Genomic DNA, 26,899 nt, shown 5'->3' with positions numbered 1-26,899 from the left:
ATAAAGACTACCTACTATATATAGCCTTTTGTTCAGATTGGGGTTTATCACTAAGTGAGTTTGCTGCTAACTTACAAACACACGTACAGTTTGTAATTATTGATAAGACATTGTGGACTTCCATTTTCTCTTGCATTTCAAAGGATCATGTGCTGTATCTCCTGAGTTGTATACCTCGCTTTGGAAACCATTGCTCTAAGTCACCTCGAGGAAACTTATGCATTTTAAGTACCTATAGGAAAATGGCTTTTTAAAAAAAAGAATATTCCTCCTTATATTTTTTTTTCCCTAAAGATTTTATTTGAGAGAGAACGAGAGAAAGACCACAAGCAGAGGAACAGCAGAGAGAGAGGGAGAAGCAGACTCCCTGCTGAGCAGAGAGCCTAAAGTGGGGCTCCATCCCAGCACCCTGAGATGGTGACCTGAGTTGAAGGCAGCTGCTTAACCAACTGAGTCACCCAGGCACCACTCCTCCTTGCCTTCTTAAACCCATTTCTTTACTCACATTTTCATATGTCCCCACATCATTTAGCTTGCCTCTTTTACCATCATGTCTGGATTACAGTGATAGAACATTCCTCCATTGGACTTAGGAACATAGCAACAATTTTCATTATTTTTAAATTGAAATATAGTTGACATACAATGTTATATTAGTTTCAGGTATACAGCAGTGATTCAGCAATTCTGTCATTACTCGGTGCTCACCGTTGTGAATGTAGTTATCATCTCTCACCAAAGTTGTTACTGTATTACTGACTATATCCTCTACATTGTACTTTTCATCTCTGTGTTATTTACTTTATAACTGGAAATTTGTACCTCTTAAGCCCTTTCACCTATTTTGCCTATTCTCCTACACCTCTCCCTTTTCGCAACCACTAGTTTGTCCTGTAATGTTTATGAGTCTCCTTCCCTTATTTGTTGTTGTTTTTTGTTTGTTCCTTTTTCTTTTTTTAGGTTTCATGTATAAATGAAATCATATGATATTTGTCTTTCTGTGTCTTATTTTACTTAGCCTACTACCCTGTAGACCCGTCCATGTTGTTGTGATTGGCAAGATTTCATTCTTTTTTTTATGTCTGAGTAATTTTCCATTGTGTATATATACCACATTATCTTTATCCATTCATCTGTCAGTAGACATATAAGTTGCTTCTGTAGCTTGGGTGTTGTAAATAATGCTGCAGTAAACATTGGGGTGCATGTATCTTTTTGAATTAGTGCTTTCATTTTCTTTGAGTAATACCCAGCACTGGAATTACTGGATCATATGGTAGTTATATTTTTAATTTTTTGAGGAACCTCCATACTGTTTTCCATGCTGGTTGTACCAGCTTACATTCCCACCAGCAGTGCATGAGGGTTCCCTTTTCATCACATCCTTTCCAACACTTGTTATTTTCTTTTTGATACTAGCCATAGTGATTGGTGTGAGGTGATATCTCACTGTTGTTTTGATTTGCATTTCTGGATGATTAGTGATGCTGAGCATCTTTTCATGTGTCTGTTGGCCATCTGTATGCCTTCTTTGAAAAATGTCTATTCAGGTCTTCTGCCTATTTTTAAATTGGATTGTTTTTAATGTTAAGTTGTATGTGTTCTTTATATATTTTGGATGATATTAACCCTTTATCAGATATATCATTTGTAAATATCTTCTCCCATTCAGTAGTTTGCCATTTTGTTTTGTTGACGGTTTCCTTTGCTGTAAAAGCCTTTTAATTTGATGTAGTCCCAGTAGTTTATTTTTGATTATGTTTCCTTTGCCTGAGATGACATATCCAGAAAAATGTTGCTAAAGTCCATGTCCAAGAGATTACTGCCTATGTTTTCTTTCACAAGTTCTATGATTTGGGGTCTTATATTTAGGTCTTTAATCTAGTTTGAGTTTATTTTTATGTATGGTATAAGAAATTGTCCAGTTTCATTCTTTTGCATGCAGCTGTCTAGTTTTCCCAACACACATTTATTGAAGAGACTGTCTTTTCCCCTTTTATATTCTTGCCTCTTTTGTTGTAGATTAATTGTATAAGCATGGGTTTATTTCTGCACACTCTATTCTGTTCCATTGATCAGTGTCTGTTTTTATGCCAGTACCAGTACTGTTTTGATTACTTTAACTTTGTATTATAGCTTAAAATCTGGGATTGTGATATCTTCAGCTTTCTTTCTTCCTCCTCAAGATTGCTTTGGCTATTTGGGATCTTTTGTGGTTCCATACGATTTTAGGATTATTCGTTTTACTTCTGTGAAAAATGCTATTGGTATTTCGGTAAGGATTAAATCAGTGGATTACTTTAGTTATTATGGACATTTTAACAACATTAATTTTTCCAGTCTATGAGCACAGTGTTTCTATTTGTTTCTTTCTATTGTTTTCAATTTCTTTCATCAGTATCTTATAGTTTTTAGTGTACAAGTCTTTCACCTCCTTGGTTCAATATATTTGCTGCAGGTGTTTTATTCCTTTTGATAAAATTGTAAACAGGATTGTTTTGTTAATTTCTCTTTCTGCTGCTTCATTATTAGTGTTATTAGTGCAACAGATTTCTGTATATTAATTTTGCATCTTGCAGCTTTACTGAATTCATTTATTAGTCCTGATAGTTTTTTGGTGGCATTGTTAGGGTTTTCTACATATGGTATGTCATCTGCAAATAATGACAAATTCCTTACCAATTTGGATTCCTTTTATTTCTTTTTCTTGTCTGATGGCTGCGGTTAGGACTTTCAGTACTATGTTGAATAAAAGTGGCTAGAGTGGACATTTTTGTCTTGTTCCTGATCTTAGAGTATTGAATATGATGTTAGCTGTGGGTTTATCACATGTGACATTTATTTATTTATTTATTTGTTTATTATTTTAAAAGATTTTATTTATTTGACAGAGGGTGAGAGAGTACAAGCAGGGGGAGTGGCAGAGGGAGAGGGAGAAGCAGGCTCCCCGCTGAGCAGGGAGCCCTACATGGGGCTCAGTCTCAGAACCCTGGGATCACCATCTGAGTGGAAGGCAGACACTTAACCAATTGAGCCACCCAGGCGCCCTATAAATGAGCTTTATTGTGTTGAGGTGTATTCCCTCTAAGCTAACTTTGTGAGAGTTATCAGTTTTAACAGTTTTTATCTTTGTATGCCCATAGCTCTGTGTAAACAGGTTCTTGTGAAATAGTCTGGTATTTAAGTTATCTTTAAAACTTTGTTTTGGAGGGAAAATGGGTTCTGAATTCTATACAACTGGCTTACAAATGAATTGATAGAACACAACTAAGTTAAGGTGGTATTTCACTTAGTGGAGGAGGTAAGGAAACAACAGCAGATAGTCCAGACATTCATTTTGGAATACTTTTTTTTTTTTTTAAAGTACGTTAACCTCTGTAGATAGTTGCATTGGTTAGAATTAGTTTATATTCTGTAAACACACTCATGATATGAGTATTTGGTTTTCTCCAGGGGTAGATTTATTTTCTTGATGATAATTTTGTTCCTAAAAAGTCAAGAAATGGGATGGAAACTTTTATTTTAAAAAATCGTTATTTGATTTTTAAAGAGTTTTTAAGGCTGATGATAATAAATCATAACAGCTTGGAATTGTAATAGTTAAGATTATGGTGCCTTGCTCACCCGTTTCCCGAGTCTCTGTTCATGAAGTAGTGGAAAATGCATTAGTTTAGTAGGGAAATTAAGATTATTTGTTCATTTTATTTTATTTTATTTTATTTTTTTTAAAGATTTTATTTATTTATTTGACAGAGAGAGACAGCCAGCGAGAGAGGGAACACAAGCAGGGGGAGTAGGAGAGGAAGAAGCAGGCTCCTAGCAGAGGAGCCTGATGTGGGGCTCGATCCCAGAACGCTGGGATCACACCCTGAGCCGAAGGCAGACGCTTAACGACTGCGCCACCCAGGCGCCCCTATTTGTTCATTTTAGATTTTATCAAGTAAGACTGTTAGGGGAGTAGACTAATATTTCATGAACTCCAGTCATGTATCAGGCACTATGCTAAGTGTTTTATATGCTCTTTCTCATTTAATCCTGATAAAAAGTTATTTGATAGCCTTTATTTTACTGATGAGAAAACAGGCTATGAGAAATGAACTAGCTTGTCTAAGATTTCACAAGTAATAAGTTGATGGTGGAGATTAAAATCTGGGTTTGTCAGGGCTCCTGGGTGGCTCAATCAGTTAAGCTCTGGCTTTGGCTCAGGTCATGACTCCAGAGTCCTGGGATAGAGCCTCCATCCTGCTCCCTGCTCAGCAGGGAGTCTGCTTCTTCCTCTCCCAATCCCACTGCCTGTGTTCCCTCTCTCGCTGGCTGTCTCTCTGTTAAATAAATAAATAAAATCTTTAAGAAAAAAAATCTAGGTTTGTCAGTCTTTTTTATTTTTTTAACTTTATAACATTAATCTCTTTGAGCCATACTTCTTTATGTGTAAAATGAAGTGGGAGTATGTCAAGGTACACAGACACGTGTTTTGCTTCTAAAGTGAAATAGTGAATTTTTATTGTTTAGCAGGAAAAAAGTGTTAAATTCTTAATTTTGTTTGACCTCGTTAACTTTCTACCCCTATGCAACAAATGCTAAAAATAACAAATATACCACTAAAAGTGTCAAGTGTATGCCTATTTTGATAACTTGTTTCTTTCGTTTAGACTGTGTTTGGCATGACTGTAATTTTATTATTGCAAACTTATAATATAGTAGAGTAGTAGAGCATGCAAAAATAGATGAGAATAACTTGTCCAACAGAAAAGATATGATGGAGTTGTAGATTTTGGTGAGATGCCTTCAGAGACATTTTCTTAAAGTGTAACAAGAGTTGGTTGTACTTGAAGTAGTGATGTTTCACTCTGCTACATTGTTGAAATCAACTAAAAAGTAGATAATCTTTTCAATTTTTAAAGTGTATCTCTTTGAGATTTATTTGACTAGTAGAATAGGACTTGATAACTTACAGTATTTTGAATCTAGTAGCTTGAATGGGGAACATGATGCCCTAGATACGTTATTATTCTTTATTATTCTTTCTTTCTTTATTTTTTTAAAGATTTTATTTATTTATTCGACAGGAAAGAGAACAGCCAGTGAGAGAGGGAACACAAGCAGGGGGAGTGGGAGAGGAAGAAGCAGGCTCATAGTGGAGGAGCCTGATGTGGGGCTCGATCCCATAACGCCGGGATCACACCCTGAGCCGAAGGCAGACGGTTAACTGCTGTGCCACCCAGGCGCCCCACGTTATTATTCTTTAAATGCGATCACATGGAGAAAAAACTCTGGTGGAGCAAAGACCTTAAGAGGGCCAAGCTTTGTAGTCAGACCCACCTAGGTTTGAATTTGAGCCTGCCACCGACTAATGTTGTATGACTTCAGGTAGGTTACTTATCTGAGCCTTAATACCTTCATCTTTACGTGGGGATCATAATGTCCAGCTTTTAGTGTTGTTGGGAAGGTTTAAATAAGGTGTGTGTAAAGCACATTAGCTTGATGTGGTAATGTGTAGTGGCTAGTATTGTTAATATAATAACAATCTTATTTTCATTAACTTAGTATTTCTCAAGAGAAGGGAATGTGGAATATACCAACCAGCTGACGGGTCACAAAGGCCTTACCCCTCATTAGGAATTTTGATTATTGTTGAGACAATTTCTAAACCAGTAAGTAGTTTGAAGGTTCAGGGAGAATAAGATGCATTCTATAGTTGGTTTAACCCTCTTTAATCTCTGTATTACTTTTTGTCACATTGATTTGAGGTTAAAGTTGAATGCAGAAATAGGATTTCTTGTTTGGTTGAATGACGTCAACAGTTAATGCCACAATAAGTAATTACATTTAAATCCTATCTAATGACTTGTAAATTCTTTTTTTTATGTTAGGTGAAATCTTTCAATTAGGGCACAAATTTAGAGGATTAACTAGGTGTCATATTAGTCTATTAAGATTTTTTTAACTTTAAAAATGTTTTAAAATTTATCATTTAATATATAAGATATCCAAGTAGATTATGAGTGATAAATACTGGTGAACCCATCTAGAAACAAAACACCATGTGTACGTCTATCCAATTTCATTCCCTTCACTCCTCTCCTAGGGTAACTGTTACCCAGAAGTTTATCATTTTTATGGTTTTTTTTTAACATTTGTGCTGTGTTTTTATGTACCTGTAAACAATATATAGTACTTTATTTGCATCATTTTGTATTCTTAGATAATTAAAAAAAATCAGCATTATGGTTGAAGGATTCATTCACGTTGTGTGACTAATGAGCATTAATTTTAGGTGTTCCATTCTATACCAAATATGTTTCCATTCTTTTGTTAGTGAACTATTGTTTACTTTTTTCTTTTGCTATTATGGGAAGTGATAATTTAGGTATTCTTGTTACATGTTGAAGTGCTTTGTTGAGTGCACTGCTTATAGTGAGAATTCTAGTTATTTCTTTCAATCATCTTTTCTAACTAGAAATTTAACATTTTACTTAAATAAATCAGTGCTTTGTGATTTTTGAGTTGTTTTCATTGGTTCTCTTAAGAACTGTGATCATTGATCTTGACCAGCATGTTGTATTGTTCTCATTAAATTTTCCAGCAAAAAGACTTAAGCTATGTAAATTCTCTAAGTTTTTGAATTTAGGCTAGATGCCATTAAAATGTGGAGCAGATGGTCATTTGAGTATTGGTAGAATGAGTCAAAAGCTATCATCAGGTGGTTCATTTAATGGTGGCAGATGTCTTCATAAAGCGTAGCAAAGGAAAAGAGAATTAAGTCTCTAGGGTAATACGGTATTCTATAGGAAGGAGAAAAAGGACTAATAGGTTTAGTTAGGGAATTAAGTTTTATGAAATGAACATTTTAAGGAATAACACTTGCCAAGGCTAAGGAGATTTATACTGGGAGGGAATGGTTTTAGATGAGAATGAATTGGGTGAATGTCTTAGGGGAAACAAATAAGCTACTGAAGTAAGAGCAGTAAAATGTTGGTCTTGCTTATTAAATACTTTTTCTCCTTTTTGTGTTTTCTTTAAATATCAACTTTTGTTTTAAAGTCAATTAATTGTGTTCTCATTAAAAATTCTGTAGTGCTCATCTTGATGGTGGAGTAGGCTGCTTTGTTTACTTTTTCCAATTCTCAGCCTTAGTCTGTTTCACAGCTGTTCAGTAGCTTTGTTGGCATTTGAACTGTGGGAACCAAGAAAGGATTTGGATGTGCTTTTGTGTGCATTAATGGTTTTCCTGAAGTATTCCCTAAAACCATGAATTGTAGGTTTTTTTTTTTTTTAACCAGTTATCATTGTGTGTTTAAATGGCTCCTTTAAAGAAAACCTATACTTAGATTATGAGCTCAGTTGTTATCATTGTGGTTTGTGGAAAATGAGCTTAGAGCTGAAAAATAGGTCAATAAGAGAATAGCTGAAAACTGGACTTTTCATTTTTTTGGTCAGATGGGGAGGTTGGGATACATTTTCCCTGTGCCTCAGCCAACTCTCATTTGAAGAGCTGTGTAGTTAAGGACAAACCTCTTAGGTGCATAGTGGATACCGATTTGTTCAGTGCATTTTATTTTTTGTGATGACATAGGAGACCTGTTCTATACCTATTCGGAAACTTAACCACTGTGTGGACACTTACTGACATTTGATATTAATTATGATGTTTTGGTCCTGGTGCTTTCCTGGGGTAAGACAGGTTAGCCTGTGACTGCAGGCATGTGCCAATGAGGAGTGTGGTTGGATAAAGTATATATTTTCTTTTCATGAAATAGCTCAGTTAGTGTGAGAGTTAAAAGAAATAAAAACTTCTAAGCAGTAGTTACATACTCTATTGCTAGAGTATTTGAAAGTTGGTTTCTCTAAATATTTGCTGTAAATATGATGTTTTTGTTTTATTTTTATTTTAATTTATAGGTGACATACATGAACGTCTCTGATGATATACTCATATTAAATGCCCCTATCATTCAGCTGCTTCCTAGCATTAATATACACTCAGTGTAGAAGATTTGGAAAACCACAAAGGGTAATCCCACCAGTACATTTTGGAGATTATCTTTCTAGGTTTTTTGTGCATGTGTATTGTATGTCTTATATAATGGTATACTGTAGTTCTTTTCAGACTACTTTAGAAAATAGTAATGAGTTTATGAAAAAAATGTCATTTACCATATCAGTAATATTTCTTCTACAACATGGTTAAATTGCATAGATTTCTCTCTATGGACTACCATAGTTTACACATAAAATAGCCCCATATTTCTGACATAGGTTATGTTAAATTTTGTTTTTATCTACAAACAACTTAGTACCTTTGGATGTACTTTTTAAAAAATTTGAAGACAGCGTCACAGTCTTTTTTTTTTAAGATTTTATTTATTTATTTATTTGTTTGTTTGTTTATTTATTTATTTAGGGAGAGAGAGGGCGTGAGCAGTGGGGAGGGGCAGAGGGAGAAGCAGACTCCCTGCTGAGCGGGGAGCCTGATGCAGGACTTGATCCCAGGACCCTGGGATCATGACCTGAGCCAAAGACAGACACTTAACCAACTGAGCCACCCAGGCGCCAGACAGGGTCATAGTCTTTAAGGCATTTGAAACATTTTGCAAGTACCTTCCATAAAGGTTGTATCAATTTATATTTTCCTCTTAGCAAAATCTGACTGGCTCACTCTTCGAAGGCATGTATTTAACCTATGCCAATTTGAGACGAGAAAATTGGTCTTGTTTTGTGTTTTGTTTTAAAAATATGAAAATAATATGGTTATAATAAAGCAATTCAGAAGTATACAGGATAAAACATGAGAGTGCTCTCCCCTTATTCTCCTGTACCCTGAGCCAGTGTCAGCTGTTTGGAGTGGGTTTTCAGATTTTCTCTCTCTGTATACTGTGTGTGCTCATTTGGGCATGTGTGCTTCATGTCATCTTAGAAAGACTACTCAAAATTGTAAAATATGCTCAGCTTTTTTTTCTAGCACTTTTATTATTTTCTGTTTTCATATTTAGCTTTTTAATTTAGTTTATTTTTGGTATGTTGTACTGTGGGGAACTGTAACAGAGTTCATACTTTTTTAAAAACTCGCTTTGAATGGTTACAGATTACCCCAAAACTTAGTGGTGTGTAACAATTTATATGTTCATTGCTTCCATGGGTTGGGGATTTGGAGACAGCTCGGGGAACGGGTTGTCTCTGCTCTGCAGTGTCTGTATGACCTCTCCATGTTCTTCTGTATCATAGGCGGCTTCAGGGTAGCCAGACTTACGATGAAAGACCCAGGCATGCAGGGTCTATGAATCTCGAGAGAGCTGTAAAGACAGACACAGACAGACAAGTGGCACCTGCATTGTCTTTTATGATCTAACGTCAGAAGTCTCACAGTGTTACTTCTGCTTCCTTATGTTGACTGTGGCGATTGCAAATGCTAAGGGCTAGTGGGGAAGAAAATACACCTCCTCTTAATGGTCATCTGTCATAGTCACAGTGTCAGAAGAGCAATTAAGATGGATATATATTGGTGTGGTCCCCTTTGGAAAATACAATCTGTCACACCTTTCCTCCACTGTAAATATAAACTCCATTTTTCAGGAATCTAATTGGTATATAATGTACATATAGAGCAGGGATACATCTGTATTTCATTATTAAAATCTGTGAATTTTTAAAAACTCATATTTTGATTTGCTATTTCTTATTATAAGTTGCAGTTGTATAAACATTTAAAATTCAGTTTAATAGTCCTGCATCAGACATAATGTTATGATAGTTCTTCAAAATCTTTATGTGTTGATTGGTTTTAGAATTTACTTTAAAAAATATCTTTGTGGGGGCGCCTGGGTGGCACAGCGGTTGAGCACCTGCCTTCGGCTCAGGGCGTGATCCTGGCGTTCCGGATCGAGTCCCACATCGGGCTCCTCTGCTGGGAGCCTGCTTCTTCCTCTCCCACTCCCCTGCTGTGTTCTCTCTCTCGCTGGCTGTCTCTCTCTCTGTCAAATAAATAAATAAAATCTTAAAAAAATATATCTTTGTGAGCTAGAATAATTTCTTTCTTAACTTTGTAAACATTTCCTATTTGTTTTGGGAAATAATAGCTACAGGAATAATTGCAGATTGTTTTCAAAATGAACGTTATAAAGAATTGATGACATGTTGATTTAAAGTAAAATATAGCAAATTCTTAGTAACCCAAGAGATTACCCAGTTTAATGGGTTATTTGGTACCTTTTTTTTTTAAATCCTTGTGTGATTAAAAAAAAAACCCGAACACTCTTTTTTTCTGTGAAATCATGTATATTCTCAAAAAAGAAGAATAGATAAAGGTTGCATTTCGCCTTTTGATATATATTCCAAATGACTGAAGCATGTAATACTAGTGAATGTTAGTAGCTTTGAGTGTTATGGCTTAAAATCTGTGGTTTTTAATTTTAGTGTACATTCTGTTTAGAATATACTTTCTTTTGGGCTTATGGCTGATGATAATTTTCATGATTGATGCAGTCAGACTTAATTAGCCATAGGATAGAACACATTATCAACTGTTGAGAAGTAGTGGATTATATGCTGGTTTTTAGGACTGTCTTGCGTGGCAGTTGTGTCCACTGTTGCTGTGCTGGAGTGAAAACATTTAAGAGGAACTGAGAAGACAGATATAGCTGCAGGTAAATTATGAGCTTTGGGAGAAAACCTGACATAAAACAGTAATGAGAGAATTGCCATGGAGAAGGTAGGTAATTTGCTAAAACAGGGGTAATCCATGCATAAGTAATTGAATGTTCTCTATATGTAGTTTCTGGGAAATTGAGAATTTAAAAATTATTTGATTTTCTGTATAAGTTGCCAGATTTGCTTGGGATATATGATGATTTTGATCACCAAGTTATTTAAATAGATGATTAGTACCTTCGATAAATCTGTATCAAGATTAAATTAAGTGCAGTGTAATTCTTTATATTTGCATTTGCTTTAAAGCCTTTCAAAGTGTTTTTACCTCTATACATATCACTTTAGCATCACAAGGTCCCTTTCTGTATTATCTTTGTCTGCTTGGGCTGTCATAACAAACTACCATAGAGTGGGTGGTTTAACAACAGGGATTTATTACCTGTAGTTCTGGAGGTTGGGCAGTCCAAGATCAAGGTGCTGGCTAATTCGGTTCCTTGGTGAGCGTTGTCTTTCTGGTGTGTTGCCTTCTGGCTGGGTCCTCATGTGGCAGAGAGTGGGAGACCTCTTAGCTCTTTCCCTTCTTTTAAGGACGCTAATGTTATGGAGGCCCCACCCTCATTACCTCTTCTACACCTAGTTACCTCCCATAGGTCTCATCTCCAAATGCCAGCACGGGGAGGGTTAGGGCTACGACATACGAATTTTAGGGGGAGGGGAATGTATTCAGCCTGTAATGCACATGAAAGGAAGTATTTTCTCAATTTATAGATGAGAATATTGATCCCAGAGTAGTAGTTAATTAATTCTGTACATTACCTAGGTAGTGAGTTAGAGAACTAGTTTCTTAGATACTTTTGTTTCTACCATTTAATGCAACAATTTAAATCTGCAAGTCAGAAATCATGTCTTGTTATTTCCCAGCCTGACTATAATTTATTTCTAAGTCTCTGACAATATTTCAAATTGCTGCCTAACAATGAAGCTGCTCCTGGTTCACTGAATACACACTGTGTTCTTCTGAGATTTCTTCTTCCTTTGAAGGGTCCACTCATCTGGTATTTCTAGGAAACTTGTCCTGATTCTTTTTTCTTTTTGTTTCTTAGATGAGTATCTATTAATAGAGGCCTGGACTTGCAATTTTTTTTAAAAGATTTTATTTATTTATTTATTTGTCAGTGAGAGAGAGAGAGCACAAGCAGAGGGAGCAACAGAGGGAGAGGGAGAAGCAGGCTCCCTGCTGAGCAGGGAGTCCGATGCGGGACTCGATCCCAGGGGTCTGGGATCATGACCCAAACTGAAGGCAGATGCTTAACTGACTGAGCCACCCAGGTGTCCCTGGACTTGCAATTTTAAGTATGTGCTTATTTGTTTTTTTTCTTTTTTTTTTTCTTTTTCTTCTTTTTTCTTGTTAATGGCTCTCTCTCTTTTTTTTTAAGTAGAGCAGTTCTAGATTTCAGTTATTGTACTGTTTGTTCCTAAATACCTCTTATTTATTTGTTTTCTCTTGAATGATCTCATTTATACCTTTTGGTATAAATGGTTACTTTCTACATCTTTTGTTTTCTAACCCATAGCCACCAAGTCCTAAATCTCTCCTGACTGTGTTCTCTCCAATTTTACTAGCTTTATCCTGGCTTAAAGTACCATTATTTTCACCTGGACTGTTGTGTAAACTTCTTACAATTTGACCCCTTTTCTCTAGCCACTTTAATTTTCTTCCTTTCTGTTCTCCATACTACACCAGGGATGATACTTGAAAGCAGCAGAGGGCCTGCCCACAGTAGCAGTAAAATAGTTACTGAATGAAATCAGTAGGTACTGATGTCTGCCATCTTCCCTGTCCCCGCAGTCAAGCATTTGTATGACAGGAGACAGCAGAAGGATTGCAGATGGAACATACTTGGTGTTGGATGTTGTGCTCCTTTGTGGTTCACTAGGCATCCCAACTTCCTTCTACTGTTCTTCCTCTGACCGACCCCCTTTTTATAAACCATCTCAGCTCAGGCACAAGTTTATCTTCATGTTTGGCTCTTTATTTAGAAAATAGTTACCTTACGGGATTTTAAACTTGAATATACAAATTAATTATGCAGGTTTTTTTTTCCCCCTTAACAGGAAGCAGCAATAGTGTATCAGTTCTTCTAGGGTTTAGTAATAACTTTACTTTTGAGCTCTAGATCTTGCACATTGTTTCTTCTTAGAACAGCCCTTACCTTTATTATTTTTTTAAAAGATTTTATTTATTTATTTATTTGACAGAGATAGAGACAGCCAGTGAGAGAGGGAACACAAGCAGGGGGAGTGGGAGAGGAAGAAGCAGGCTCCCAGCAGAGGAGCCTGATGTGGGGCTCGATCCCAGAACTCTGGGATCACGCCCTGAGCCAAAGGCAGACGCTTAACGACTGAGCCACCCAGGCGCCCCATAGAACAGCCCTTAACTTTAAAGAACATAATGCCTCCTCCAAAGGGAACAGAGGTTCTGAGAACTAAAGTGACTCCTTTTATTTAATTATGGAAAATTTCTAAACTTGCACAAAATAGGGAATTATATAATGAACGTCCAGTTACCACCTTCAACATGAGCAATCTGGTTTCATTTAAACCCCACCTTCTCTGCTCCCCCATTTTCTTGAAATAAATACTATTATTTTATATGTAAATACTTAAGATGACTCTTTCAAGGGCACAATAGCTAGTGAAAGCCAGAACTCAAATCCAGGAGTGTTAGTGTTGAATGGACAATACAGCGCTTGCTTGTATTTCCGTATTGGGCCTCATCATATATTACCATAAAGTAGTGACACTGATGTTCACAGGTCCCACATTGTTTAAAAAACTTCTAGTTTTAATTTATCAAGTGATCTAAATAGAATAGTGACCATTATCCCCAGTCTTGTTACCCAAAAATGTTAGTTATTTTCATTACTTTATAGTGGTAGCTTTTATAGTTTTTTTTTTAAGATTTTATTTTTATTTATTTGGGGGAGAGAGAGAGAGGAGACAGAACATGATCGTGGGGGAGGGACAGAGGGAGAGGGAGAAGCACGCTCCCGCTGAGCAGGGAACCTGATGGGATTGTGGCCTGTGACCCGAACCAAAGGCGGATGCTTAACCGACTGAGCCACCAAGGCGCCCCCCTTTTATAGTTCTAATTGTCTGTGTCATTCATGTGATCATTTTTTGTGGAGGTCACATTACCAATTGCTTATTTCCTTTTTCCGGCCTTTATTCTTGTTCCATAAGGAAGACAAACGAACAGCAATCTTGACTATAGTATGTAGTTTCCTTTTACACTGAGAAACTTACTTGGTAATCTTTTCCTAAAGTTTGTTGTTTGGGATGGGGAGTTTGTCAATACCTAGGGATAGATGCTTAAATTAATTGATAGTTTGTTTCCATGATATCAAGAGGCTAAACTTGTTTTTTTTCTTTTGGAGTAATTGTTTACCTAGAGAATAGGTTGAAATTCCTCAAAAGATTCTGAGTATTTGAAGTCTGAAACATCTACTTGGTAGTAAATGATTCTTCTTTCTGTCACTAGATTGAACCTAAGTTTCAGTTTGTGAATGACAGCAAAAAAAGTGCTACCGAGAAGTACTCTTACTAATGAAGAAAGAAATGATAGAAAAGCTTTAGTCTATAACTTGTACTGATTAAAATACTTGAAATATGTTGTCTTGAAACTATATATGGTGCATTTGAAATACTCTTTCCTACTTTACTGAACTACTTTGTAAAATGCTCTGTTTTTATTTTTCCCCCAGGGAATTGTATTCAAGTAAATAATACTTGTAGTTAATGTAAGCATGTATCTTTGTTTTAATAGGCATCAAGCATGATGGAACCATGTGTGATACCTGCCGCCAGCAACCAATCATTGGCATTCGATGGAAATGTGCGGAATGTACAAATTATGATTTGTGCACTGTTTGTTATCATGGAGATAAACATCATTTAAGACATCGCTTTTATAGAATTACTACACCAGGAAGTGAGCGGTAGGGTAAACAATTTGTCTTCAATTGTAATTCCTTCTTGGCATTCAATTTTTTATACTATTCAGCCTTAAAAATAGGATTTGGAAATAGCTTCTGACAGCTGGTTCAGCACTAGGACGTAGGAGATAATAGGCTAGATGGGGACCAGGCCTGCCATATAGTGAGAAAAGAGCTCTGTGAAGACGGAGCTGTATGTATTTTTTCAAGATAATTTGGGCTATTCTTTCTCTGGCGTGGAGACTTGGCACTCCTCGATATTTGGAAATGCAAGGGCAACCCAAGAAAGGCTTACTATTTTCTTTTAACTGTGCATTCTGTTCTGTTGATTGCAGCCAGATGAACACTAGGGCCCGTTGATTGAATCAACAGGCGTTTATTAAGACTCTATAGCAGCTACTATGCTTGTAAATTTGAAGACAACTAAAACACAGTGTTTTTTTTTTTTAAGATTTATTTTTGGGGGGGGAGCAAGTAAGCAGGGGGAGGGGCAGAGGGGGAGAGAGAGAGAATCTCAAGCAGACTCCCTGCTGAGTGTGGAGCCTGATGCGGGGCTCAATCTCATAACCTTGAGATCATGACCTGAGCTGAAATCAAGAGTTGGACACTCAACCAACTGAGCCACCCAGGTGCCCTTAAAGCACAGTATTCTTTTTTCCTTTTTCTTCTTAAAAAGTTTATAAGCTAAGGGATTATTTGACCAATAGTGATTATCACGTGATGTTTTAAACTGTATATAGAGAGAGTATTAGTATTAAGTGTCTTAGCAAAGAGAGAGGAATATTAATTGTGAATTGGTACAGAGTTTCAGGTGATTGAATCTTCTTACGTAGATAGATAGGAATAATGTATAGGAGCAAGAATCTAGCCAGTCGTAGGGAGGCAGCAGAAGTAGTAGAAAAATGGATTTAGGTATAAAACTGTCCCAGTTCAGGGATGCCTGGGTGGCTCAGTCAGTTAAGTGTCTGCCTTTGGGTCAGGTCATGAACCCAGGGTCCTGGGATGGAGCCCTGTGTTGGGCTCTCTGCTCCTTGGGGAGCCTGCTTCTCTCTCTCCCTCTGCCTGCTACTCCCCCTGCTTGTGCTGTCTTTCTCTCTCTTTCTCTCTCTCTGTCAAATAAATAAATAAAATGATAAAAAAAAAAAAAAAAGACTGTCCCAATTCATATCCTGGTCCTGCTGTTTATTAACTGAGTAGTTTTGAACAAGTTGTTTATTCTTGTCTTTTGGTTACACTTTTTAAAGTTAGGGTATAATAAAGACATTCTAGAAATGAATAAAATAATGAGGTAAAATTAGCAAAACAAAAGGAAAAAACCCAAACCTTTTTGATTTTATGAATGAGAAGGATATAGAAGAATAAGGGANNNAGGGCCTTGGAGAGCCACGCTGGTCCAGATCGTTGAGTGTACAATTTTTTCAAGGTCCATAGTCCTCTGTAAGTATTCAGTACTTTGGAGACAAGTTAGTGTTAGGTCAAATCCAGGCCACTGATGTGTTTTACTTGGCCCATACTGTGCTCTAAAGTTTTGAACACATGTATGCGTGTGCACATACACACGTGCAAGCACACACACACACACATACCCAAAGACTGTCAGCACTGGGCATTTGTTCATGGTAACAGTTGTCTGACACAGGAGCATCTGTAACTTTTAGACAGATCATGGTCTTGAGTTCACCAAAGTCCGTACCACTGCCTCTTGTCTTCCTGAGCCTGGGATCAAGTGCTGCTTGCCTTTTGTTGTTGCCGTGGTGTTACGTTTTTGGCCTTAATTTATGTTCTTCTCTGACAGTTGTAGGGATTTGAGTTTGCCACTTCTGAAGTGGTGAAGGATATAGTGATACTCTGAAGTGGTTAGACTGGATTCGTATGTTGATTCCATTCCATTATAATTTAGCTTTTGTGACCCGGGATAAATGACTTACCTCTTTGAGACTCTGTTTCCTCATTTGTAAAATGGATAAAATAACAATACCTTTCTTAAGGAGTGTAATAGACTTTTACACTTTTGTAAGTCCTTTACTTTAGTAAAAGCTCAGTAAATATTAGATATTATTATTTTTCTGACTACTATCATCATCATCACCTGTGGAATGTAAAGGTATTTATGTATCATGCTATTAAGGTATTAACTAGAACAAAGAAAAATCTTTTATATTTTTAAAATAGCCTTTTTTATAATTTTATTTTTAAAAATAAATTGGGGTGCCTGGGGTCTCGGTTGAGCATCTGACTCTTGATTTTGGCTCAGGTCATGATCTCAGGGCCATGGGATTAAGTCCCAGGTCAGGCTCCATGCACAGTGGGGAGTCTGCTTGAGATTCTCTCCCTCTGCCCCCTCCCCACACTTGCTCACTTTCTCTCTAAAATGAATTTAAAAAATCTTAAAAAAAAAAATTACTGGCGGGGCACCTGGGTGGCTCAGTCAATTAGGCATCCAACCCATGATTTCAGCTCAGGTCATGATCTCAGGGTCGTGAGATTGAGCCTGGCATTGGGCTCTGTGCTGGGTGTGGAGCCTGCTTGGAATCATCATGCCCCCTACCACCTTCACTCTCTGAAAAAGAAAAATTTACATATATAAAAATAGATAAATGATGGTTAACCTACTTTTATGTAATTTAAAAATAAATACTTTTATTTTTAGGGTTCTGTTAGAGTCTCGTAGAAAATCTAAGAAGATTACAGCCAGAGGAATCTTTGCAGGTGCCAGAGTGGTACGAGGAGTGGACTGGCAGTGGGAAGATCAGGATGGAGGAAATGGACGAAGGGGAAAGGTGACATTTTTTGTTGTTGTTGTTGTTAATTCATTATGTTATTCTAGAATATTGTATGTTCAGAAGATTTTTATTATTATAACTGAATTTCTTGGCACATTTTTTCTTATACCAGTAACAGTTTTTAAAATCTTCATTTCTTTTTTTTTCTGGAAGAATAAAGATTGTTCCTACCCTGTTGTAAATATTGATATTCATTGAGAAGGTTGTTGGGTAGATTTTACCTTTCTACTTTGTGGCTTCATATTGCCATTTTGTTGCCCAGAATGCATTTCTGTGCATCCTATTTGGACCAGTCCTCCTCAAACTGTATACCATGCTTTTGACTTTCTTGTTATTAAGATTTCATTTGAATTTACTTGTTGTATATTTAATTCCCTTGAAGGCCTGTTTCTGGGGGGGTAGTAGGCATCTACTTTTGTTATCCAGTCTACTTAACTCTGTTATCCTTCTCAGGGAATTGTCCAGGAGTCAATTATAGCAGTTTTTCTGAAGGGAATTTTGTATCGCTTGTTTAATTGGGGTGGGATAGCCAGAGATATTGGGGTAACTTAGTATAGATTCTTTTGAATTTAAAATTTTTAAATGTTTTTTCAAATACATATTTTTTTCCCTACTACATGTTTTCTAAATTGTTATTTGAGTATTATTATATTGATTTCATTTTAAATAATAAGGTCTAATTTTAACGTTCGGAAGTCGGACATAAGTACTTTGATTTTTACTAAGGAAGCAAACTTTACTTTTTTTTTTTTTAATTCGGTAAATATGTATCAAACGCTTAGTGTGTGCAAGGTTCTCTTCCAAACATCAGGGATATGGCAGTGGACAAAAGAGACAAAATTCCTACCCTCCTGAAACCTGTATTCTAATTAGATTTGATAGGCAAAAAATATAAATCTATATTTTGTGACTGTCGTATGGGCTGTGAACCAGCAGCAGAGGTGTTACTGACAGCTGGTTAGAAATGTAATAGGTCCCCTTTCTCCTAGACCTTCTAAATCAGGATCTTCATTATAACAAGATTCCCAAGGTCATTTATATGCACATCAGAATTTGAGGAGCACTGCTTTGAAAGGAAAATAGAGCAATGTGAATTTGGAAAAGGTGCCACCTCTAAATGGATGGAGTGCTATGGGGCATGCTTGGCAAGCCCGTTGGAAAGAGAAGGCACCCTTTTGTGGTTGGGGGCAGGAACACTCTTGCCCCAGTGACTAGGTCTTGGTAAGTAAGGTGTGGACTGGATGTCAGCCCTACTCTCCTCCTTAGTGAGGCCACTTGTGTAGTGAACAATTTTCACAACCATTTATAGCAGTTCTGTATCATACAGAAGAATGTATAAAATATGTGAAAGTTTTAAGAATAGTAGTAAAATGAATACTTTTGTTCCCACTATACAGATTAAGAATAGAATGTTAGGAGTACCTTTAAAGGACTACTTTTGACCCTTTCACAATTGTAAGCCCCCCCCACCCCCCCGATAATGGATTTTTGCTGTTCTTATTCCATTGTTTTTCTTTGTTGTTGTAGGACAGTGCTTTGTCCCACAACATCTAGGATTTCATTTTTGAAAAGACCAGTAGCGAGCACAAATTTAGTTATCATAAGGTTAGCGTAGAATTGCCACTTTTGGATAAAAGCTCCCATGACAATATAAACTGAACAGTCTCTGGCTAACCTGTCTTGCTTCCCTGGGAGTTGACAAGAATCCTGGGGTAGTCAGTGGACAAGGTCATGGGAAACACAGGGCTTCACAGGACCTCGGGCAGGGCAGAAGTATGGGCCAGGTGGTGGGCCTTGAGCAGGCATATGTTAGAGGGGATGAGTTACTATGTATTTTTTGCTTCTAAGATCACTATTGTCCACCTCAAAGTTTTAAGAGTAGGTCAAAGCAGAACGTTTTGTGGTGTGAGATGAGAGGCCTCAGCTAATCTATGTGGCAGGGAATGGGGGTGGAGGAAAGAGTAGGAACTTCATTATTACTTGGTCTAAACAAGCCAAGTGCAGTTGAGAATTTGGGTCAGACTCACCTAGGCAATGTGTCCGGAGGTCAGTAAAATGGTACAGTGGCAGTGGGGATCTTGGTGATAGCCTTCAGCACATCTGGCCTGTGAATCACATGGCTGTGATTTGCACAGAACACCCTTGGTGTCTGGTGCCCAGCAGTCATCCTGGAAGCTCCCTTTGATGGATGACTTTGCCTCTTTCCTGGCTGGATCTCATGTTTTCTGTAACCTATTATATCATCTTACTTAGCTTGTGCTTTCTTTTGGTAGAGTACACTTCTAATAGCTTCTTCTGAAAGAGTGTGTGAGAAGTACATTTGTAATATTTTCATTCTTAATTTTTTTTAGCTTTTTATTCTTCCTCACAATTTATTATATGGTAGGAGGGTTGGAAATTATTTTTTTATCAGCTTTTGAAGGCAGGTTTTGAAGTCTGAAGCCACATCATATATGGAACTTTCTGAGATTCTGTTATTTTGGCACTTTTTGGGGCGATAGTAAGTAGGCATTTTTGAAGCTTTGGGTCATCAGTATTACATTTTTGGTTTGTTATGATTTAATCCATGTTGCATCTTAAGAACATAATGAGGAAAAATAAATGAAACCATCTTGTACATGTGACTGAGTAAGGGAACTTAATATAATAAGTCTCTTTAAGAACATGTTTGAGATTAAATGTAATTTTTATTATCTGACTTTTATTTTTGCCCAAGTGTGTATATGAAGAACATTTTTCAAGTCCCTTTTTTCTCTTCAGTGCAGGCTGCTCTATCTTAATCCCCTGGTTAACCTCATAAATAGTGTGTAATGTATTCTTTCATTATCTTTTTTTTTTCCCACCTGTGTGTGAGGCTAAGGATTCTCACCCCACTGCCATTACTGCATGTGCTCAACTACATGGCCAGTAGGAGCTATATTAAGGGGTACATACCAGCCCAGGCTGAGATTGCAGCACTGACACAGTCTTTGGCCCACCACATGCCAACATGTCCCATGATTTGCATGGTGATAACAAAGTTCATGCGCAAAAATAAACATGTCAGGTGTGGGCCTTGGCAAACATGATGCAAAGACACCATGGAAATGTGTAGTGTATTCTTTTTTTTTTTTTTTTTTTTAAGATTTTATTTGTTTATTTGTCAAAGAGAGAGCACAAGTAGGGGAAGTGGCAGGCAGAGGGGCTTGATCCCAGGACCCCGGGATCATGACCTAAGCTGAAGGCAGACACTTTACCGACTGAGCCACCTAGGTGTCCCTGTGTAGTGTATTCTTTTTTCTTTTTTTTTTAAAGATTTTATTTATTTATTTGACAGAGAGAGAGACAGCCAGCGAGAGAGGGAACACAAGCAGGGGGAGTGGGAGAGGAAGAAGCAGGCTCATAGCAGAGGAGCCTGATGTGGGGCTCGATCCCAGAACGCCGGGATCATGCCCTGAGCCGCAGGCAGATGCTTAACCGCTGTGCCACCCAGGCGTCCCTGTGTAGTGTATTCTTAAGAGATTTCTCAAGTACCACTACTGTGTTAGTATTTGAAGACTATTTTCATTTTACAAATGTTTTTGAATATGTCAGTTGTGTTTTACATAGGTACATTAGATATATTTTTTTCTTTTAAGAAAACTTTAAAAAATATATTTTTTTATTTATTTGAGAGAGAGCATGTGTGCGAGCGGGGGAGGGGCCGAGGGACAGGGGGAGAAAAAAATCTCAGGAAAACTCCGTGCTGAGTGCAGACCCCGACTTGGGGCTCGATTTCACGACCCTGAGATAATGACCTTAGCCGAAATCAAGAGTCAGGTGCTCAGACGACTGAGCCACCCAGGCATCCCTAAAAAAACTTTTTATTATGGAGAATTTCAAACATACATCAGAGTAGAAAGAACAATATAACGAATTCCCATGCCCCCAACACCCAACTTCAAAACTTGTCAATATTTTTTTAAAATTCCATTTATTTGTTGAAGAAATCAGGTTCTTTGGATTTTTCCTGTTGATTCTTTATGGTATTGTTTTACTTGTTCCTCTAACCCTTGTGTTTCTTATAAACTAGTTGTTAAAGGTAGAGGCTCGATTGGATTAAAGTTCAATCTTGTTTTGGCAGGAACCTCATAAGTAGTGCTCCATGCTCTCTGTTGTATCACATCAGGACATGTTAAGTCTGATTATCTTACTGTTAGTGACGTTAAGATTGATCAGCAGAGCCAGGTATTGTCAGTTTGATTCTTTTATAGAGTTCCTTAGCAACCTTTTGCCTAGTGGTTTTAGTAGCTCTTCTGCACATCTTTCTTAATCACAACTGAAATTATAAAATTAATGTAGTTACTTTCTTAAGCCTTCCACTTTGTTTCCCCCTCAAAAATAAGTCAGATCATATTAACAAATGAAGGAATTTCATTTAGGATTCAGAGCTTAACTAATGAACTTGCTTATATCCCAAGTAATTTGAAATATAAGATGAATTTGATTTAAATAAAATTTGTAGTCTTTGTTTTTTAGTCAAATGCTTTTTTGCGCCCCTTATAAAAATATAGACTTATGGGGCACCTGAGTGGCTCAGTTGGTTAAGTGTCTGCCTTCAGCTCAGGTCGTGATCCCAGGGTCCAGGGATCAAGACCCGTGAACGGCTCCCTGCTTAGCGGGGAGCCTGCTTCTCCCTCTCCTCCCTGTTCGTGCTCTCTCTCATTATCTCTGTCTTGCTCTCAAATAAATATATAAAATCTTAAAAAAAAAATACAGACTTATTTGATCTAGCATTGGTTTTTTTTTTTTTTTTAAGGATTTATTTATTTATTTTAGAGAGAGAGAGTGCAAGCATAGGGGTTAGGTGCAGAGGGAGAGAGAATCTTAAGCAGGCTCCATGCCTAGACTCGGGACTTGATCTCATGACCCCAGGATCACACCCTGAGCTGAAAGTGAGAGTTGGACGCTCAACTGATTGAGCCACCCAGGCGACCCTGGCATTGCATTTTATCTTTTTTTAAGATTTTATTCATTTATTTGAGAGAGATTGCGCAAGGATGAGTGGAAGGAGAGGGAGAGGGAAAAGCAGTCTCCCCGCTGAGCAGGGAGCAGGTCCCAGGACCCTGGGATCACAACCTGAGCTGAAGGCAGATGCCTAACCGACTAAGCCACCCAGGTGCCCCCTAGCATTGCATTTTTAAAACAAATGAGGGGCGCCTGGGTGGCTTAGTCATTGAGCGTTTGCCTTCGGCTCAGGGCGTGATCCTGGCGTTCTAGGATTGACACCCACATCAGGCTCGTCCACTGGGAGCCTGCTTCTTCCTCTCCCGCTCCCCCTGCTTGTGTTCCCTCGCTCGCTCGCTGTCTCTCTCTCTGTCAAATAAATAAATAAAATCTTTAAAAATAAATAAATAAAACGAACGAAGTAGAATGTTTTAGAAACAGAAGGAATATTTTACTAAAGATTGCATATTTCACTTTAGAGTGTTAGAAGTTGTTGCTTTATAATGTTACACAGTGGTTAGCTGTGCAGATCATAAAGCAAAGCAGTGCAGTGACGGACTGTAATTCTAGGTGGTAGTTACCTCTGTTGGAGGCCAGGAGGATGGGCTTGATGAGAGGCACACAGTGGACTTGAAAAGTACTGGCGATGTTCTTTTTCATAGGCTGGTTTTCATTTCATTTTTTTATTCTTTAAAGTTTATATATGTTATATTTTTATAATGTATGATTTATTTAAAAATTAAAAATAAAGACATATAATTACAATTTAAAATATTTCTCAAAGATTTTGATTAAATCTTAAAGCCTTTTTATCTTTACAAAAGCATCATAAAACATGTAGCTTACAAAATGATTTCTTTAGTACAGGGTAAAAACAAGGGTTATTGTGTATCTTTTTTGAAATCGGTTATGCTTTAAAATTATATTTTAAAGTCATGCTTTAAAAATTATATTTAACATCACCCTGACATTCTAAGTAACTGTAAATGTGGCTGATTGTATGTGTCAGGATGGAGAAAAGTAATGAGTTGCACATGTGCAACTCCCTGTTCTTAACTATAGACCAGTTTACTTGAGAATATCCAACTTCAGTGCTTATTGTGTATTATTTTTATACAGTTGATTCTTGGTCCTTAAGCAGTAGCAACCCCAGTTACTATTGGTGGGTTTATTTTTATTTATTTATTTATTTATTTTTTATGTCAAAAGAGCTTAAATCAGTCTTTTGGATGTGGGGCCTAGAGATTGTGTCTGGGTTTCCATTGTGGGCATGGTGTTTTAGCTTAGGTGGCTTGCCTCTTGGGGCAACTGAGGGATAAAGTGCTGGAGGAGCAATGTCAACTCGTCTTCCTTAAACATTGGCATTGAACCTTGTGCTTCTCAGCTTTTAGCTCACCAAAGAGCAGATTTATCTTGAATCGTTCTGGGAATCTTGTCAAAGATTTTAAATTTTATAATGAATAATGGGATTAAAATAATACAGTATTCTTAAAAGGAACCCTTTAAGAATCAAAATTTAGGGGCGCCTGGGTGGCACAGCGGTTAAGCGTCTGCCTTCGGCTCAGGGCGTGATCCTGGTGTTCTGGGATCAAGCCCCACATCAGGCTCCTCCGCTGGGAGCCTGCTTCTTCCTCTCCCACTCCCCCTGCTTGTGTTCCCTCTCTCGCTGCTGTCTCTATCTCTGTCAAATAAATAAGTAAAATCTTAAAAAAAAAAAAAAATCAAAATTTAAAATTTTGTATTGAATTATATATTTTCTGGTAATCTATTTGTATACTCACTAAGCCTCCCAATTCAAAATTTCTATGATTTTAGAAATTATCTTATAATTCTGGAAATATGTCTCTAGTTATAATTGAGTTATATGTTAGAAGTGACATATGTTTGATAAGTATTTTTCATGATCCTGTTACATAGGATGATAGCTGAAATGATATTTAAGATTTTAAATATAATTAAGAGAACTATCCTCTTCCCTCCCCTTTTAAAAAATTGTTTTTTGTGATAATTCTCTTAGGTAACAGAAATCCAGGACTGGAGTGCATCAAGCCCTCATAGTGCAGCATATGTTCTCTGGGATAATGGTGCTAAGAACCTTTACAGAGTTGGCTTTGAGGGCATGGTGAGTAGTAAGAATCACAAAAGATAAGAATATTGGATAAATGAAAGAAGGGAAATAAAAGCCCTTATTGTATTCCTTTTTTTTTCTTTTGTCATATTCTTTTATCAGAATACAGCCATCTGAATCATGAATTTCCAGTAGGAAGAAAATCTGTAAAGTGAGGATGTAATAAACTTTACATTTTTAGTGCATTTGCTTAAGCTATTTAATAGTAAAGATGATTTTTGTCCTCAGTTAATATTTGGGCAGCTTACTCTATATTGATCGTGTAGAGCTGATCCCTTATAAATCCGAGTCAGGGGCTTATTTATGAAAATCTATCACAAAGATTTAGACTCATTTGTAAAACTGCTCGTCATCATGGACACAGAGTATAGTATTATAATGAGGTTTTTGTGGGATATTCGTATTCTAGCTGTGGTAGCTAATAAAAGTATAAATTACAGTAGGTGTTAAAGTTGTTTTTGAGGAGATTTTTTTTCCCCCTCTATTTTTAAAGAGTAGTGTTGGTAATTGAAAATGATTGCTCTTGGGAATGCAAGCTGGTGCAGCCACTCTGGAAAACAGTATGGAGGTTCCTCAAAAAGTTGAAAATAGAACTATCCTACAATACAGCAATTGCACTACTGGGTATTTAGCCCAAAGATACAAATGTAGTGATTTGAAGGGGCATCCGTACCCAATGTTCGTAGCAGCAATGTCCACAATAGCCAAACTATGGAAAGAGCCTAGATATCCATCGACAGATGAATGGATGAAGAAGATGTGGTATGTGTAAAGACACACACACACACACACACACACTGGAATATTACGCAGCCATTAAAAAAATGAAATCTTGCCATTTGCAATTACGTGGATGGAACTAGAGGGTATTATACTAAGCGAAATAAGCTAATCAGAGAAAGAGAATTATCATATGATCCTACTGATATGCAGAATCTAAGCAGTAAGTCAGAGGATCATAGGGGAAGTGGAGGAAAAATAAAACAAGACGAAACCAGGGAGGGAGACAAACCATAAGAGACTTTTAATCTTAGGAAACAGACTGAGGGTTGCTAGAGGGGAGGGGGGTTGGGAATGGGGTAGCTGGGTGATGGAAGTTGGGGAGGATATGTGTTGTGGTGAGTACTGGGTGTTGTGTAAGACTGATGAATCACAGACCTGTACCCCTGAAACAAATAATACATTGTATGTTAATTAAAAAAATAAATAAAATAGGTGGAAAATCCAAAAAAAAGATTGACCTAAAAACTCTTTAAATTATGTGCTTAGGCGACTAATGGTTTCTTCAGTGGATTGCTCTATATTTCTGCATTTCACTGTTCAAATGTTGACCTCAGCTATTTAATTTATGGAGTACAACTAAATATTAATGTCAGAATATTTATGCCTTTTCCATCTTTTTCATCTTGAATACATTCTTCCTTCAAAGAGTTCTTTAAATTTTGGTTTTTCCTCAACTGTTTTAGGCCCCTTGGTAGGAGGGGAAAAATATCCAACTGTCCCTTTGCCTTTAATTTATTCCATTTATATGGAATAAATTTATATAGGATAAATTAAAAAGCCAACAATGTGAATCTAAACAAATTCTTGATCTGCCAATTTTAATACTTGTATATAGCATTAGTTATCCGTTTTTCTTTAGTATTTTTATGCCTCCCCCTGTTTTTAAATTGTGGAATTTTGGGGGATTCTGATTATTAACTTGCTTCAAATGAAGATTTAGAAGTTATATGTGTAGAGGTACTTAACAAGTGGTATATATCTATAGATTGATCCTTTTTTGATGGCTGAGTAGTACTCCTGTATGGTTATGCCATTATTTATTTAATAAGGTTTCTGTTGATGGTATCTGGGTTTATTTTTTTCAATTGTTGCAAGCATTGTTTCAGTAAGCATCCTTGTACATGTATCTTTGCATGTTTATGGGTGTATTTTTTTAGGATAGATTCCTAGAAGTAGAATTGCTGGGTTAAAGTATCACATTAAAACAGTTTGACCCCTGTGTCTCTTTGGCCAGGACTGAGCTAATTGCGATGCTCTAGTGGCAAAGGAGGCTATGAATAAGATTTGCAGGGTGTGTGTGTGTGTGTGTGTGTGTGTGTGTGTGTGTGTGTCTGTAGGAGCTCCTTTCCTTAATACAGTACGCATATACTGATTCCCTATACTATTAGGCACTTTAGAGTAAATCTGTATTTTTATAGTAACTCCCAAGGTTGCTCTTCCAAGTTCACATTTTCTGTACTTTTGATTATATCACAACTGCCTCCCCATTGGATACTTAAATAATAACTTGTTTCCTTATAAAAACTAAGTGGGAAGGAACTTGAGTTAACCAAGTTACGAAGTAAGGACCAAAGTTTACCTAAAAAGGAAAATTAACT

General features: G+C 37.0%; 1 protein-coding gene across 1 annotated transcript in view; it reads left to right on the top strand.

Moving 5' to 3' along the window:
* The window catches only part of MIB1 (MIB E3 ubiquitin protein ligase 1), a 127,787-nt gene that overhangs the window by 7,270 nt on the left and 93,618 nt on the right, over positions 1-26,899 (top strand). Inside the window, exons 2-4 of the mRNA XM_040632663.1 lie at positions 14,474-14,645; positions 17,293-17,422; positions 24,408-24,512. Of these exons, the coding sequence (XP_040488597.1) occupies positions 14,474-14,645; positions 17,293-17,422; positions 24,408-24,512 (407 nt within the window). The remainder of the gene's footprint in view (positions 1-14,473; positions 14,646-17,292; positions 17,423-24,407; positions 24,513-26,899) is intronic.

The sequence above is a fragment of the Ursus maritimus genome, unplaced genomic scaffold (assembly GCF_017311325.1).
Source record: "Ursus maritimus isolate PB19 unplaced genomic scaffold, ASM1731132v1 scaffold_18, whole genome shotgun sequence".
NCBI lineage: Eukaryota > Metazoa > Chordata > Mammalia > Carnivora > Ursidae > Ursus > Ursus maritimus.
The sequence above is the reverse complement of the archived record's forward strand: the minus strand, read 5'-3'. Positions and strand labels throughout refer to the sequence as shown.